An 18,243-nucleotide genomic window follows, 5' to 3' on the forward strand; every position below is an offset into this window, starting at 1 on the left:
GCAGATTGATGTTTGTGCAGAGTTTAATACTAGAAGACAAGTTTTCACATCGGTTGAAGCGGGAAAGTTTCTCACCTTAAATGAGTTTAAAACGTGACATCACAACTAGTTTGGAGCCAATCATGATCCAGTATGAAACTTACTTTACGGTGAAGTTGGAGACTTCTTGTGTCCCGCAGTTAAACTATTGAAATTAAAAATATTTGCATATTTGTGGATCTTTCAAAGAGGGAGAAGGAGTTTAAGTAATTTAAAAAACAAACAAAGACAAATTCTTATTCAAAGCAGAGTATTTTTAAAACATGTCTGGATCTTTAAACAATGACTCAAGGTAAAAAAGTTTCCAATTTGAGGTTTTATTATTTGTAAAATTAAGTCTCAAAAATTCAAGATACATTTGAATAACAAGTGCACACAAATTCAAAGTGAGGTGTAATATATATGGCATAATAATGCTTAAGATCTGTCAAAATGCTTGTTTACACCAGCGGTAACTCCAAACCAGCAGCAAGGAAATCCATAATCGGCGTAGTTGACAGGTTCAAGTAAGACAATTACAGTTCGTGTTAGTCCTTAAGTTAAAAGATCCAAAAAGAGAAGCACATCTTAAAAAGAGAGAACTAATGAGCAGTGATTTCTCTACAGGAAATGTCAAACATCGAGTTAGGCAGCAAAGTTATATCATCAAAACTACAACTTAACTTAAGCCTAATGTGCATCATCCAACTTAACTTAAATATTTAACAAGTTCTTTTTTTACAAAGCATTTAACACTGATGAATGAAAAAAAAAAAAAAAAAGAAGAGCCCATGGCAACGGAGAATACGATTAAGAAAACAAAATAATTACACAAAAGAATTATTGTTTTCCAAAAATACAAAAAAAAAAAGAATTGCAAAAGAGCACAATTTCACAATTAACACTATAAAAACAAAACTGGGTTTGCGATAAGCAGTTTTGGCCAAAATTATTTCATGTTAATTTTTTTTTTTTTTTTTTTTTAACATTTTTTGTAATTTCTTCCAGTTACACAGGAGGTAATGATACGTACCTGATTCCACTTTTCTACTACCAGAAACTATACTAAGCGACATCACTGTGCGACACAAAGGAACATATTAAATACAGGAGAGGAGGGGGGGGGGGGGGTGGATTATTGTCGTGGTCTTCGAAGACCTCATCTATGCAGGCAAACCTCCCAGCTAGAGGGGCAACTACATGGCAAAATGCATCGAGAATGATTTTTTTTATTTATTTATTTTTTTTTGTGAACTACAGTATTTAAAGATTATGTACAACATCGAGTCTGCAGTCCGTTGGCATTCTTTATATCTCTGACTGTTAAAAGTTAGTTGGCTCAGTTACAGTTCATAAATATTTGAACCTGATTGACTAGCAACTACGTCACCATAAAAATCTAATCTTGCTTCCTAAGACTGTTAAATCCCGGCATTTGTGGCATCTGGAAAAAAAAACAAACAAACCCACATTTACAGACATTTCAAAAAAACTACTTTACACCACATGTCCAGTGTGTATCTTTCTTCCCCCCCTCCTCCTCCTCACTCAGCTGAAAAAAAGTAGCCTCCTCACACTGGACATGTTTGGGTACACAGCTCTACACATCACTGATAGCACTGACCAGAGGAATATATCTGTTGTGGCACTACATTAGAGAGAGAGAGAGAGATATTCAAGGTGCATACAAGTTAATTTTTGGACACCGCACAGTCATTTGGTTGTGGAATGAAATCAGCAAAGAGGCCGTTTGTCTGCGCAGGCGTGGGACGCATGCAGAGAGATGTCTCGTCGCAAACTAGCAAGCCGCAATCCGGAGAGATCTGGCGCTCGAATCAAGGCTGGGTCGTGATACCGATAAGCTTCTCGGTATTACAAGTCATCCTTTCATACACGAGTATCCAGTTCTTCCAGGTTGAGGTCTGGAGTGGAAGAGGAGGAGGAGGAGGAGGAGGAGGAGGAGGGAGAGGGATTTCCGGACAGGTGACAGGTGTTGCTGTAGCTTCTCAGTCTCAGGTGAAGGTGTGTGTTGTGTGTTTTTCAGTGTTTGTCAGGTGCTGCGTGCGCTTGTCCATTCTGTGTTGTTGTTGTTGTTGTTGTTGTTGTTGTGATTGTTGGTGAGGTACATCAGGCATATAATCCTGATGCACCTCTAGATGTGCATGATTCTATGTGTACCAGTGTGTGTCTAAAACCGCTTCTGCCGCGCTGCGCCTACGTCTGGGGGGGGCCAGACTATAGGAAAGCGCTCGGGTTTGCTCGTGGATCCTTCTGGTTCCTGTAGCGCACGGCGAGCCAAACTCCCAGGATCTGTGAGCGAAGGATTGCAAACATCAGACAAGGACATTAAAAAAAGAAAAAAAAAAAAGATAAATGCAGCAGTTTGGGTTCAGATAGGACTGTTTTTATATCAAAATCGCAACTTGAACGAGTTTGAACGTAGTTTTAATTATGTCTTGAAGGGGACAAATCTGCTTTTTGTGATTTTCTGTCATTGATACACTGTTATAATGTCAGATGTCTATGTTAAACCTGCAGTTCAGAACTTTTACATATAAATTAATGTCCATTACATTCAAGCCCTTGCCAAACGAGTTCACACTATGCTGATTAAGCCTATCACAGCCAGGTTAATCTCTCTGTATTTTCACTGTATACAGAGTTTTCAAATCTCATGTTGGGTAAGAGATTCCCGCGCTGGGCGTTAATCGTGCAGCTCTTCTAGACTTTCCAAATGTTAGAGGACCAAAAGGATCAAAATCTGAAACAATTTATCCAACATTTCACAGCCACATCGAACTGACGTCAGATCTTTCGTGCATGCCCACAAAAAGCTGTCTTAAGTTTGTTCTGATCCGGGCTCAAACATGTATAGATGTATTTGAAAAGTTTATATCTAAAGTAAAGAACGAGAAAAAGAAGTGAAATTCGACTACTGCTGTTTGTCGACGCAGCTTTAAAAGAGACAGGAAGTAAAACAGCCTGTTTCAGACAGAGGCTGAACTGAAGGGCTGCATAAAGAGCCAGTAGAAGATAAATAAGGAGATTTTTTACTGTAAATAATGTAAAGACATTCCAGTAGAGCCCCAAGAATATAAATATAAATGTAGAAATGTGTCCCATTTAACAAACAGTAGGAAGTAACGCTGGTGACTGTTGATTTCAGCAGCTATAATGACAGATTTACTCAGCCGTAGCTCATAAATGTAAATTCTGCTCGAGTTGTCGAAACCACAGAAAAAATAAATCTCTAATGTTGTCTGATAATGAGGTCTTTCTCTCCGTGCAATTTACGTTCACAAAGACGGTTTTGCGGGGAAGAGGAAACACCGTTCAGTTTTATGTGGGCTGAGTCTTTTTTGTTGATTACAGACTGACATAAACAATCTAGGTGATCTCTCAAGTCGATTCCTGACAGGAAGCTGTGCAGTGTTAGCGTGTAAACAACAGACGGCTACAGAGCTGCTACAGAGCTGTCAGTATCTGCCAGTCAGACTCGCTTTAAACTCACTTTCTGTCAGTCCGACATCAAACATTTGCTGTGTCCCAATTCCATAATACAAACTAATTATATACAGTATATATATAATAGCAGCAGTTACACAGAAATAGTTTTTATCAAAGACTCAGTTGTTATTTTTTGTATTCTGTGGTTTTCCTGCAGCTGTTTTTTTGAAAAATCAGGGGCTTTTTATTTTGCTTTGAACTGCTTTGAGGATGTTTAATTTCATCAGTTTTCAAGATTGAACAAACTACCTGTTCAGTTCTGCTTATAATTAATCTGTAGTTTGTATTTGAGATACAGTTACTGTCACGAAACATACCAATGCAGCTGTTATCACTAAACGAAACGCCACCTTTGAAAGTCTTAATTAAACTAGAATATTACTGAGTAATATCAGTATATAACTAATGTAATAATATAATTAATGTGGGCTAAATGGATCCATTTTAAGTTTAATTATATGTTGACTTTCCCTCCGACTGAGTGAACCCCGGGGAGGAAGTCAACAAGCTGCATCGTTTTTATCTGATTCTATTAATGTACAAACAAGATCAATTAGGCTTTGTACAAACACATCTTGTTTAAATCTATGGAGACGACATATACGGGCCTGGAGATTCAATTATAGGGATATTGGACAGAAATATTTCTATTATAAAAAAAGTATATTTGTCAGTTTATGTTGCATAATTAATTCTTATCTTCTAATCTCTTTGTTGTCTGCTTGAAGCCTAAAAATGTCTGGTTTATGTACACTGCACCGGAACGTGTGGCGATTAACAAAAACTTTTACCTAAATTGTTGAGCTTTAGTTGATGATAAAGGGTATTTGAGCAGGAGGAGAGAATCAAACCGTCGACCATGTGATTACCGGATGATTTGATTGACGAAAACTGAACTTTGAACAGTTTTTCTGACCGCCTACAATCATCAGTCAAGTTAGTGCGGATCAATAAACTCTCTTCTCCTTTATGAGACTGATAAGAGCGGATTAAAACTAGTGAACGAAACATCAGATGTAGGTGTGCAGACCCGACACCGACCTCTGTGAAGCTGAAGAAGAGTCCGACGCCCCCGAGGATCTTCAGCGCCTCCGTTGCATGATGCAGCATCATATCCCCGCAGGTGTAACAGGAACTCTGCTTTTTGCATAACTGGAGGGGGGGAAAAAAAAGAAGAAGAAGAAGAAGAAGAAGAAGACAAGGCCTTTAGTCTTCAGCAGCGTGAGTCAACGGTCTGTCAGCTGAGCCAGTATTAGCTACCCGAAATCTATTCTGAGAACGACAGAAAGTGGCCTACTTTTAACCGATTCCGGTTAAGCTTAGGTGATTTAATAGGATATATCGTGTAAATATGTGTCAAACAGGCATTTCATGTTGTTTTTTTTCTTCTAAGGACAAGTTAGAAATGTATTTTTTTGGGGTCTTTCTGTCCAGAAGTTTTCAATACGGCACAAATATTCATCAGGGTTCCGAAAAAATAGGTTTTACTGGAGAAAAAGACCAAGATCTCAAGTTATGAGGAGCGTCTTATCCTTAACAGACTGCAGACATCTTTGTTGAGGGCAGATGTTGACTTTTACACTGTGTGTTAAGGATGTCTGTGTGTTCTGGTTTGACAAAGTAATGTAAGGATGTGAATTAAGAGTAAAGGAATACAGCGTGAACAATGAAAACCGGATCTTTAAGACTTACAGCAGGGCAGTCTTGCAAATCCATATCAAACTGTTTCTGGCTGTCGGTGACGTTGAGCAGCCCGCAGCAGTTCAGCTGGCTCTCCAGGTCTGTCTTGGTTTTATTTTCCAACATTCCCCATGCAGAGTTCAGAAGTGTCACCTGGGAGGGGGGGGGGGGGGAGAAACAGGACAACAGATTAACTATAATAAAAATCATAAATATCATGTGGATGCAGCAGTTAAAAAAGGCTGTTCCCTCACTCACCTGCTGCCCGCGGTTCATCGCCAAGCAGGAACAGGAAACTCCGAATTGGAACAGGAAAACGATAAAAAGAATGACCATGTACTGGGAGCGACGTGTCAAGGAAGTAATAAATTAACATTTAGAGAACAACATCTGCAGCTATTGTATCAAACTTCACTGGCGCTTTAATGCAAGAGGAGGGGAGAGGGGGGTGGGGGATTTACTAGACGAAGAGAAAGGATACAAAGAACAGCATGACTTGGTGGTGGTGTATCGCTCCGATGAGCCCGACGATGGCGATGAGCAGCAGGAAGACGCCCACCGCGATGACCCCTCCGATGATGTGGATGCTCGACACCAAGCCGAACCCCTTCCCCCATGCCGCTACGCCGATCAGCAGCAGCCCCACCAGCTGAGAGGGAGTAGAAGGGGGAGAGAGAGAGCGGAGAGGGAAAGGAGAAGTTAAAAACCAGAGTCAGCTGAGGCAGAGCGAGATCACATGGTCACGGAGTTTTTTGATCACCGCAGACACCACATAACACCGTCGACACTCAGTGTGCAGCTCTGTGATTATCGGCAAAGTAAATAACGCAGGTGAAGCAGCAGTCGGAGAAAGAAACAGGAGGATTTAAAGTTCAACATTTATGATTTTTCACGTGGTTTTGTGTCATAAGACGACCGGATCCTGGACGGTTTCTACTTTCTTTCACCGTCTGTGACTAATTAAAAACAATGAGCTCACTGTCATGTTTTGCCTCCCCTTTTTTTTTCTTCTTTCTTTGGTCGATTACTTTTAACAGTATAAATTACACTTTTTAACAAAGATGAATTACACATTTATCTGTTATAAACTGATGAAGAAGGTCTGAGCTGGTTGTGTGTTTTATCGGTGTTCTGTGATATAATAATGACGTCATTTATGAAGCAAAAACGTCCAAATTCTCTGTTTCTCAGCTTCTTAGATATGAAAATGTTCTGGTTTCTTTAGTCTTCTATGATAATAACTGTTGATCAGGACACAACAAGACAGTTCAAGTTGCTCCTCAGGCTTTTAGAAACAACGATGGACATTTAATACAACAAACAACTAATCGATTAATCAAGTAAATAATCCTCAGATTGATCGACACCTTTACAACTTATTTTGTCAAAGATATTCAGTTTACTATCATCTGTCATAATATTATATAAAAAAATCACATTTGAGACGAAAATTTTTGGGCATCTATGCTGACAAATTAATCCAGAGCTCAAAGTATTAGTTGATTAATCAATCAGCAACGATTCTGATGACTGATTAATCGTTTAAGTTACATTTCAAGCAAAAATGCCAAACATGAACTAAAATCCAGCTGTTTTTATTTGTCTTATTTGAAAGTAAACAGATTATTTTGGGGTTTTGAACCCCATTTTACAATTTTTGACGTTTTACAGAAAGAATAATTGATTGATTAATTGAGAAATGACTCAGTAGATTAATCGATAATGAAAACAGCCGTTAGTCGCAGCCTTAAATGGATAAAAATGGCTGCATTTATATAATACTGTTTAATCAGCAGAAGGGAGGAGGAATTATTTGTCTGTGTGTTTTTCTGTCACTGCTGTTTGTCCTGATTTTACGCCTCAGCGTCGACATCGCCCTCGTGACAGCGGCGGTGACTCAGCCGTCGACAACATGATCGGTGACATGTGTGCGCGCGTTCCAATGTTTTCTGACCGGGTGGGTCGTGTCTCGAGCGCTTCTTTCAGCACACTCTGTACGAGCTCTCCCGGGGTTTTTACTCTTCTCACCAGTGTGTCACAACGGCAGGAAATCTACGCAGAGCCAGTTTTACTACTGAGTCTGATCCAAAGTTCATGCAGGAGAGACTTTAAAATACAATTAACACGGCGGGTAAGAGACAGACGTTATCACCTCTGACTCTAATGACTTGATAGTTTCAGTTATGTAACTGAACTCTAAGTACATTATGGCCTCTGACTGAATTATTAGACACGCAGACACACAATCAGAGGCATTCACTATACGTTTCATTTAACTCCACAGTCATTAGTAAGCTTAACTGCAATGCAACCCGTATGACGAGAACTCCGTTTATCAAGACAATAATCAAAACCCTGCGTGATAGTATCACAACACAACAACAGAGCTGCATCTAGCAATTATTTCCATTACTGACTGATCTGCCAGTTATTTTATTCGTTAATTAATGAATAATTTGGTCTATAAGTAGTCAGAAAATAATGGAGAATGCTCGTCACAGTTTCCCCACAGCCTTCAAATTCACTTTACGCTAACAGAAGACGAGAAAAAGCAGCAAATATTTGGCATTTTTGGCTCGAAATACAACATAAACAATTCATTTATTATCAAAATAGTAATAAATTAGCTTTCTATCAACTGACATTATTTTCTAAATTTATCATTTTGGTTGTTAAGTGTCAGAAAAATGGTGAAAAATGCCTGTCACGATATCTTAGCCCCCATTGTGACGTCACCAAACGTCTTATTTCTTCTGATCAACGGTCCGAAATCTGTCGTGTACGACATAGAAAAGCTTCAAATCCTCAAATATGAGAAGCTGCAACCAGGAAATATTTAGCATTTCTGCTTATAAAAGGACTGAAATGATCATCAAAATAGTTGCAGATTTAATTTACAGACGTTGCAGCGGTACTATCAATCCACTAATATATAAATATAAACCAAAACGTTAATGTCGCTTTAACGAAGACACGACGGATCAGCAAAGCATTAATGTGCTGTTGTTCGCTGGCAAACATTAACTATACTGAACTAAATGAAGGGAGGCTCCACTAACTGTTAACGACACATCTGTAATAACTTGGCATAATAACAGCTGGAACAAGAACAATAGAAACACCTGAAACGACATGACGCCACACAACAGCTCTGCAATAAATACGACCTCACTTAAAAGTGGTTTATGGAAACTTTAGTTGTTTTAGTGTTGTCTGTGATTCTTTTCAAGGTTGTATTTAGTGGTGTTGATGTACTGGACAGTGGTGGAATGTAACTAAGTATATTTACTCAAGTACTGTACTTACAAAACCACACACACACACACTACAGCTTTAAAACTTACCATGAAGTTTGCTCTCAGTCTGTCGCAGTATTTAGTTTTATAAAGGTATTATTTTACTGGATGTCATTAGTGCAGGAAACACAGAGGTTTCTTCCTTTTTTGGTATCTCAGTGTAATCAACAAATCACAGTGAGTTTATGTTGGTCGAGTTAAAGCCAACATGTTGACTGTCTCAACACACAACTATCTGAAGAAATGAGCTGATTCAATCTTTGTTGTGACAAACCCGGTGACAAATCGAGCTGATAACAGACAAAGAATAGAGACAACAGCCGGGTCAAGCTTGTCAATTCCAGTGGTGGAAGTACATTTACTGCAGTACTGTATTTAAGTACAATCTCCACCACATCTCAGAGGGAAATATTGTACTTTCTGCTCCATTACATTCATTTAACAGCTTTAGTTACTTTTCAGATGAAGATTTGACACATTGGATGATATAACAAGCTTTTAAAATACAACACATTGTTAAAGATGAAACCAGTGGTTTCCAACCTTTTTGGCTTTTGACGTCTTACAAAAAGCAGTGTGTAATCAGGGTCACATTTCAGATGTCTTCTTTCCTCTCCCATTAATCATCTCACAACCCCTCAGATTTATCTGCTGACCCTTTGGAGGGGCCTGACCCCTAGGTTGGGAACCACTGGACTAAACTAGCTAACTGTATATAAAGTAGTTGAAACTAGTTCCACGTCCAGCAGCTACAACAGTAACATGCTGCTCTAACACAATAATGCTGAATCAGTATTAATAATCTAATGATGTCATATATAATAATAAATCAATCAGAGGGACCAAACCACTACTTTTACTGCAATACTTTAACTACATCTAGCTGATAATACTTAGTATTGCACTTACTTGATGCAAGTACAGTGCTAAGTATGTTTACATTGCTGTATTGGTACTTTTACTTCAGTAAAGTATCTGAATACTTCCTCCACCTCTGGTCAGTTTCACATTTTTAGGTCAGGTGGCCTCCATGCTAACAGCAGCTTCTATACACATAATGGCGATAGCTAACAGGCTAACACACTCTACTTCTACATTTCTGTCTAGTTGGCTAAAGTCAGCGTTTTAAACATGTAATTATCATAACCACGTACATACCAGTAATCACCTGTAAAGAGACTCTAGAGACACGAGAGACAAAAAGGGCGAGATGATCAGTAATATTGTCTGTCAGCCTGAGCTAACGTGGCTAGCTGAAACTTAGCATGATGATCCATTTTGTGCACTCACCATATAAACCACATTCAGGGAACAAAGCGCATTTTTGGAACAGGTGAAACCTCCGCAGACCATATTCTAAACCTCCCGTCAGCCGGATTCAGCCTGATGAAAAGGTACCAAATGAGTCTCTAAACGTCTCTCTAACGTCTCCAGACACAAATGTTTTCGCTCAGCGGAGAGGGCGTATGTGATGACGTCAGCGGTACGCGTGACGTCTACGTCAACGTCATTATACTGAGGTAAAAACATTTTTTTTTTACTCATCCTGCTTCTGTATGTGAAATCATTTGTTTACCAGTGGTGGAGGAAGTACTCAGATACTTTACTTGAGTAAAAGTACAAATACAGCAGTGTAAAAATACTCCATTACAAGTAAAAGTTCTGCATGAAAAATCCTACTTAAGTAAAAGTACATCAGTATTATCAGCAAAATGTACTTAAAGTATTAAATAAGAGTACTCATTTTGTCCCTCTGACTGATATACAGTGGTGGAAGAGGTACTCAGATACTTTACTTAAGTAAAAGTACCAATACAGCAATGTTACAAGTAAAAGTTCAGCATGGAATATGATAAAGTAAAAGTACACAAGTATTATGAGCTAGATGTAGTTAAAGTATTGCAGTAAAAGTAGTGGTTTCGTCCCTCTGACTGATATATTATTATATATGACATCATTAGATTATTAATACTGAAGCATCAGTGTTAGAGCAGCATGTTACTGTTGTAGCTGCTGGAGGTGGAGCTAGTTTCAACTACTTTATATACAGTTAGCTAGTTTAGTCCAGTGGTTCCCAACCTAGGGGTCGGGCCCCTCCAAAGGGTCACCAGATAAATCTGAGGGGTTGTGAGATGATTAATGGGAGAGGAAAGAAGAAAATACAAAGTTCTGATACACAAATCTGTTTTAAGTTTTTGGACTTTTTCTCTAATCTTTGATTTTTGATGAAATATTGGTTTATTTTAACATTTGTTGAAATTAAACCATGTGAGAAGTTTAGAGGGAAAATCACTATTTGGTGGAGCTGTTAACAACTCATAGACATCTGAAATATGACCATTTAAGTGTAAATTGAATATTGGACCAGGGTTAGTTCCAAACTAGTTGTGATGTCACAAATCCTGCTCACAGCCCCATCTCTAAAAATCTGATTTTCAGTGAGCTCAGAGAAACTTTCAACTTTCAGCAGGTAAATGTGAAAACAGCCTTCTAGTGTTAAACTCTGCACAGTGAAGCTCAAACGTCCAACTGAAAAAAACATATTTTTTTTTTGCGTGGAGGGAGACTTTAAATTTAATTTAACATTTAGAATACTTTTACCGTTTTATTAATCTTATTATTTGTGAGTATACAAACCCTTGTTACTCTATGTTTGAGATGGTAAACATGTCGTGAGTAACAATGAAAAAAAGTAACACCTGCACACTGACCCCAAGCCACTAAAGTCTAATCTGGACAAAGTTTTCAGATCTTCATCAGGTCAAACTGTCACATTCACAAACTTTTATGACTTGGAGTAAGTGTGAAGACATTACCTTTTTTCATAGATGCTGCTTCCTAATAGTCTGGCACCTACATGATGTGTGTATAATTACTCTCCTTCAAAACATGCTGTGAGTTCCATTTTGTAAATGTTAAAATAAATGAATAAATCTATCCCTCCTTTTATTTTCTTTACCGCTTATTAGGGCACAAAACTAGCACCAGCCAGTAGATTTGCTTCACTCACCAGCCAGAAAAAAACAACAGTAATCTATTGAATGGCTGTAAAATGTGAACATTCACTAGCTGGTGGATAAAAAAAGTTAATTTTGCACCTTGCTGTTTATCCTCTAGAGGGTGACGGGGGAGCTTGAGTCAATCTCAGCTGACATTGGGTAAGAGGCCTGGACAGCTCACCAGCCAATCACAGGGCTAACATGTAGTATAGACACATTCACATTCACACCTACGGGCGATTTATAGCCACCAGTTAACCTAACCTGTATGTTTCTGGTCTGTGGGAGGAAGCCGGAGTACCCAGCTGGCCAGTGGGTTCAAACCCACAACCCTCTTGCTGTGAGGCACCACTGTGCCGCCCCCTTTATATCTGACTAAGATTAAAACATTGATCATGATATTACAGAACTAGAAAGCAGAATTCCCAGTAAGTGTGAGCGTAAGCACAGTGACGACAGGACTCTTATTACACAAGGATTGCACCATAGACTCGGTATGTCATACAACGTGACGGAGACGGACAGGAATTCTCTTTAACTCTGTTTGACATCAGCAGTCATTTATTCACTCATAAATTCAATTACAACAACACGCTGTTTAAATAACATTTATTTGTTTAACACTCTTCTAAAGTTCAGGAAGTCTAAATCTGTAACGTCCGGTGTCTGTTGAGCATGAAGCTGCTCTACTACTAATGAATTTAAAGACTATTTGACTGGTGATCAGAAAATATGACTTTCTGAAAGCTACTTTTCACCGTTTCAGCTGAAATCTCAACAGTCATGAGGTTTAAACGATTAGAGCGGCACCTTTTTTAACTTGTGACCTCACATCACAGCCATGTCTAAATGTGAGTTAGGGGGCTGTTCAACCAAAAATACACGTTTCCCTCCTCAGGCTGTTCCACTTTAAGGATTTTTAGAGGCCTGTGGAGGTAAAAGTAAAAAAAAAAAGCAAACATTTGCGAAAAATCATGAAAAATGTGTCTGACAAAAATACTTTAGAATCACTACGAGCCACGACTCTCACATTACACACTGTCATTTGATCTTGTTATCTTGATATTGATTATAACTGCTTTAACCTAAGCGGATATAATGAAGATATAAGGCCTGATTGCTCGTCGCTAGAGGCAGTTTAAAGGTACGTGAGGTCAGGATGATGTCATCTGTCAGAGGTGCTCAGTAGATTTATGACATCACAGCCTGAAACCCACTGCGGGGCCTAATGATAGATCAATAGCTCAGTGTGTATTCATAACTGTAAATATGGGTCACTTATAAATATAAATCGGAGTTAAATACAGATCAGGGGATCATGTCGGCATTCAGCTGATTATAGCAGCCGTGATGGTGCAAACAGCTGTTTAAAAACAAAAGTGACGGAAAGTAATTAAGTACTCAAGTACTGTACTTAAGTACAAATTTGAGGCACTTGTACTTTACTATTTCCACTCCACTATATTTTACAGGGAAATATTGTACTTTCTACTCCGCTATAGTACATTTATTTTCACAGCTAAAGTTACTGGTTACTTTTCAGTTCTAGATTTTACGTGTAAAACTTGAAATGTATTTATATTCGTTAACAATTTAGATCCTTTTTGTAGAGATCTGCTTTCAACTTGACATCAAAGCGTCTTTTTCTGTTTATTAGTGTAAAAAAAGCCTCATAAATCCCCTTTAATTCCATGTTATAAAACAATAAATAATAATATATATATATATTAAAATATAACACTGAGTAGGTCCGCTTTGCATAATGAGAACTTAGTTACTTTACTAACTTTACTTTGATATTAGTATTTTTATATGGTGATATAGCTACTCTTACTCAAGTAAAACATCTCAATACTTCTTCCCCGACTGTAGTTACTTTTCAGATGAAAGATTTTACATAAAATAATATATTTCAATATTCTGTTGTTTAAATTGTCTGCTCTTTAGTTTTCTTTTTAAATTTGTAGCACTTTGAGCTGCATTAGTGTGTGAAAGGAACTGTATAATAAAGTGTATTACTATTATAATAAAAAAAAAAACACGATACACTTATATAATATGATGCAGTACTATTACTATTAATCTACCCAAAGTATCTAAAATCAGCTGCACACATGTATACGTTGGTGACAACAACAAACAGTATAATATACTATAATAATATAACTTTTTACTACTTTTACTTTTGATATTTTTAGACTGCAGTATTTCTACTTTTACTTTTATAAAGAATCTGAACACTTCTTCCACTACTGTTGACAGCAGTTCATGTCTGGATTAAAGTGTGTCTTGTAATCTTAATTCATCATGAGACCTAAACACAAACTGTGAGCATCATAGATTGTTATTTTACATAATTATTTCCTTCATAATGGCAGTAGAGCATGTCTTATGTCCTCTGTAGGCTGTGATCACCACAACTGTCAAAGCTGCTGTATAGTGAAGATCGCGGTTTGAAATACGGAAGTGAATTCAGTTCATTTCAAACCTGCAGAGGAAACTGAGACACACATTGTCGTGAGCTGACTTTTGTGGTTTAGAGAGCGAGAGAGAGAGAGAAAAAGAGAGAAAGAGAGACAGCCGGTCTGAGCCGCCGTTGCTTCTTTTCCGCTGCTCCTGTGTGTTGAAGTTCGTGATCATTTGGTGGAATTAAACAGCCGGGGAGTTCAAATGGGCTGAAACAAGCGGTTTTGCTCCAGTTTACAACAGATCCATGTGTCAGGATGAACAGCCAAAATAAATCGGTAAACTCCACTGCAATAAAAGCAGAGATAAAGAGGCATGATTCTCTCCAGAGTGCAATCAACCGCCTTTCCAAACAGTTTGAGAGGGTCCAGGATCAACAGCTGCGTTCAGGCCTTAAAGTTTACCTCCACAGTATTCAAGGTAAGCTCTTCTTTCATAAGCTCTGCCGCTCTTTGTGATTGACTTTTGGTTGTCGGGTTTAGGGAAGGACGCACAATATTGCCTGAATTTGTGAGACATGTTTTCTGAATTTGGTATGTGTGGTCTTGATTTTCATTGTGCTCACCTGAAGTAACAATACGTTTCTTGGTATGACAAACAGGAAACTGACAAGGCTGATTTTGTATCAGATTGAGTGTCATTCTTTTTATCAGTGGGTGTAAGGGAACATGGTAACATAGGTGACTGATGTCTTCCTCTGTGCTTCCTGTGTCAGTCTTACTGTCTTTTTCGGGGACGTGTTACTCCGTCAATGTTCATTTTCCTTCTCATTTCACTCTGAGTGTTAAAATTCACCTCCCGGAGGCCAGTTTGTTGTGGTATTTATTTATCAGTCAGCCTCTGGACAAGACAACCAATGGCAACATCCCTCAGCAGCCATCGCCATGGCAGCAGGATGAAACCTGCTGTGTGGCCCACTTCCTGTCTGCCAATCTGCAACTGCCCTCAAAAGCCACTTCCTTTCAGACAAACAGGGCCTTTACATGTGAAGTTGATCAGTTTTACATCATTTCCTCATATCGCTACTTCCCACCGTTTCTTGTTAATGTGACACAATATGTTACTGTGACACTCCCTGTATGTTTTTGTCATATCTGCAACAATTTTTTTACCTAGAAGCAGCATATGTTCGGTGGAAGTACTCAGTATTCAGATCCTTTACTAAGGTAAAAGTAGCAATACCACATTGTACGAAGAATACTCTGTTACAGTAAAGTAAAAGCCCTTTATTCTAAATTCTACTTAAGTAAAAAAGTGTAAATGTATTACCAGCAAAATGTACTTTAAGTATCAAACGTTAAAGTACTATGGCCTCTTTTAAAGTGTTAAATTAAAGGACGAGTTCACAATCTTTCAAGTGTGTCTTAAAACAACAGTCAGGAGCTCAGATTCACATTGAAACATGTTTTTCTTGCTGTAATCGTCCCTCCTGTTCATACTGATCATTAGAAGATCCCTTCATAATGCACTTACACACAATATAAGTGATGGGGGACAAAATCCACAGTCCTCCTTCTGTGCAAACATGTATTTAAAAGTTTATCTGAAAGCTAATTTGAAGCTTGAGTCATCCAAATGAGTCATATCGAGTAGATATCTTTCAACGTTACAGTCTTTTTAGTGCCAAAGTTCGTCTTTTTGTTATTATACTTTCACCGCAGCTCAACAGGGAAACACAAAGAGGTAATTTGATGCTAAAAAGACTGTAAATGTGTCAGATATCCACTTGACGTCACTAACTCAGACTGCTGAAGCCTCATATAAGCTTCACATCAACTTTTAAATGACTGTGTGGACACACTGTGGATTTTGGCCTCCATCACTTACATTGAAAAGGGATCTTTCAACAGCCAGTATGAACAGGAGGAATGATCACAGCAAGGAAAACCTCTGTTAGTGTTCATACTGGCAGCAACTAATCATTATCTTCTTGATCTATAAAACATCAGAAAACAGTGAAAATGCCCATCATGACTTCCTGCCCGAAAATACTCATTTTACCATCATATAAAACCAAGAAAAGCAGCAAAAATTGAGAAGCTGGAACCTTCAAACGTTTGGTTTTTATGGTTTCGGCAATCGTATCAACATTTGATGAAGGTTCCTCGATAGCTGTAGGCTGGAGGAAGTGTAGAATGATAGAGGATCGTTCTCATGTTTTTTGGTATCGTCCGGTACTACGGGGATACTGGCAAAACATAAAAGAGGAAGTCAAAAGATGTAAATAATGAAGGCCAAAGATATATCTTATTCATAGTTGCTAGGAAAGTGATAAACTGGATGAAAGTACTCTCACCAAACACAACTCAATGGACTCAAAGGCTGAAACAGTTTACACAGTGGAATATACATGTGTATATATATGAATGTATATATATGTATGACAGCCAAAATGCAAATGAATGTGGAGGCTTTTAACGAAGATGAGCTCTTGTGATTTTGTACCTTACATTATGAAACCCTGAACAAAGTCAACTCTGTGAATCGCTCAAAACATCATGTATCTGTACTATGAAAAATGAATAAAGTAAAAAAAAAAAAGGCTTAAACAATTAATCAATTAACAAAACAGCTCTTTAAACAGACTTCAGAGTCTCTGTTCTTACACTTTCATTCTCATTAGCACATGATGACTTCATGTAAATCCCAGCACAGTTTTGCACAGCTCTAATCTGAGCCAACAGGGCCTTTAATCTGCAGTATAATAAGCATTACATTTAATAAGTTGATCATATGTTTTGTATGTAAAAATAATTAGTAACTATAGCAATTAAATAAAACCACATGTTCCAGCCTGTGTCCTCTGATAACCTGCTGCTGCTCTCACAGTATCAAATCCATCAAAACAGAACAGAAACATAAAGAAAGAACCGATTTATTCTCTGGTTTCATGGGTTTATTCATTATATATCTGTTGTTACTCACTCTGTTTGTGAACTGAAGGTCAGTCGGCTCCCTGGTGGATTCTGGTGAGCTTTGAGGTCTTTTTAGGGATCTTGGCAGATCTTGACTCGCTCTGAGAAGTATCCCCTACATGTAAAAATTTGAATTTTTATTTGTGTGTGTAATTAGACTGGAGTTGTCGACGCTGTAGTGAGGATCAAAGCTGTGTATATCCTCCGTGGAGGCCTCTATCTGCTAGTGTAGAGTTCACCTCTCCTTTTGGACTTAATAAGCGAGTGGGATGTGCTCGACTGACTGTGTGCCAAGGAAAGGCAAAAAAAAAAAAAAAAAACAGACATGGAGAGGGAGACGAGGGTGAATGAAGACATTTAAATGTGAATCTGACTGGTTTGGTGTGTTCACTGCAGCGCGGCAAGCAGAGTGAGAGATTGAGGTTGTGGAAAAATAGATGTGAGAGAGAGAGAGAGAGAGAGAGAGAGGACGAGCTCACAGTGAAGGAGAAATGAAAAAATCACCCAGCATGACCACTGCCCTTGGCCACTGTCCATCTGACAGCAGCACCCGTCCGTGGGTGTCGGAGGGAGCTTTTTGTCTGGATACGCGCGTCAAATCGAGAAAGAAGGTGGCGCGTGTGTTTCTCTAGAAAGTCTCTTTTCTGTCTTATATGTGGGTTTCCATTTCGTGGTGATTAGAGGCGCGGTGCAGCACGGCAAAACCTTACGTGCACTTTAACACACTTGGTGTTCACACTTTTTTACACACGTCAAACATCACTCTCCTGAGATTACGCTTTGATTTTTAAAGAGAAGCTCAGCTCTCGTTTCCTATTTGAGTTTTTTTTTTTTTTATTCATGACTCCTCTCCCCTGTGTTGGAAGCTGTGGTCGTCGTTCCCCCCTCTCTCTCTCTCAGGTCATGCGTTTCCCCTTGAGCCAAAGGCGGCTGTCAGAGGTCTTTTGTATTCAGTGTGAGTAGTTATTGCCCTCTCTCTGACTGTGGTAGGGAGGGAGGGAGGGGGGGAGGACGGTGAGGGGGGGCGGGGGGGGGGGGAGGCGGGCTGAGCAGGTGGACAGTCAGATCCTGTATTATGGGATGATGGCGGGAGGCAGGAGAGAGAGTGGTGCACTATGGGGGAAAGGCATCCTCTGATTTCACATCAAGGATTTTTTTTCTAATCAGAGAGTAATTAACATGAAATTACACCCGGTAATATTTCAAATGATGGTTTGTGTAATCATGTTTGCTGCAGTGTTGTTGTTGTTGTTGTTGTTGTTGTTATTGGACGCAGCATAATTGCAGCTCCTCATCTACTTTTGCTCATATTATTGCTTTTGTGTGTTATTTTATATTATTTTTCAGACATCATTTCTTACA

At 38.7% G+C, this 18,243-nt stretch overlaps 1 protein-coding gene across 1 annotated transcript; it reads right to left on the reverse strand.

Annotated features, from left to right (window-relative positions):
* Window positions 1-336: 336 nt before the first annotated feature.
* tspan31 (tetraspanin 31) lies at window positions 337-9,994 on the reverse strand. Its single transcript, XM_044352328.1, has 6 exons — window positions 9,792-9,994; window positions 5,687-5,854; window positions 5,464-5,544; window positions 5,218-5,358; window positions 4,567-4,677; window positions 337-2,328 (listed from the first exon to the last, which is right to left on the reverse strand). Exons 1-6 carry the CDS (start codon window positions 9,852-9,854, stop codon window positions 2,254-2,256), a joined length of 639 nt encoding a protein of 212 aa, XP_044208263.1. The 5' UTR covers window positions 9,855-9,994; the 3' UTR covers window positions 337-2,253.
* Between the last annotated feature and the right edge of the window lie 8,249 nt (window positions 9,995-18,243).

This window comes from Thunnus albacares, chromosome 5 (assembly GCF_914725855.1).
Source record: "Thunnus albacares chromosome 5, fThuAlb1.1, whole genome shotgun sequence".
NCBI classification, from domain to species: domain Eukaryota; kingdom Metazoa; phylum Chordata; class Actinopteri; order Scombriformes; family Scombridae; genus Thunnus; species Thunnus albacares.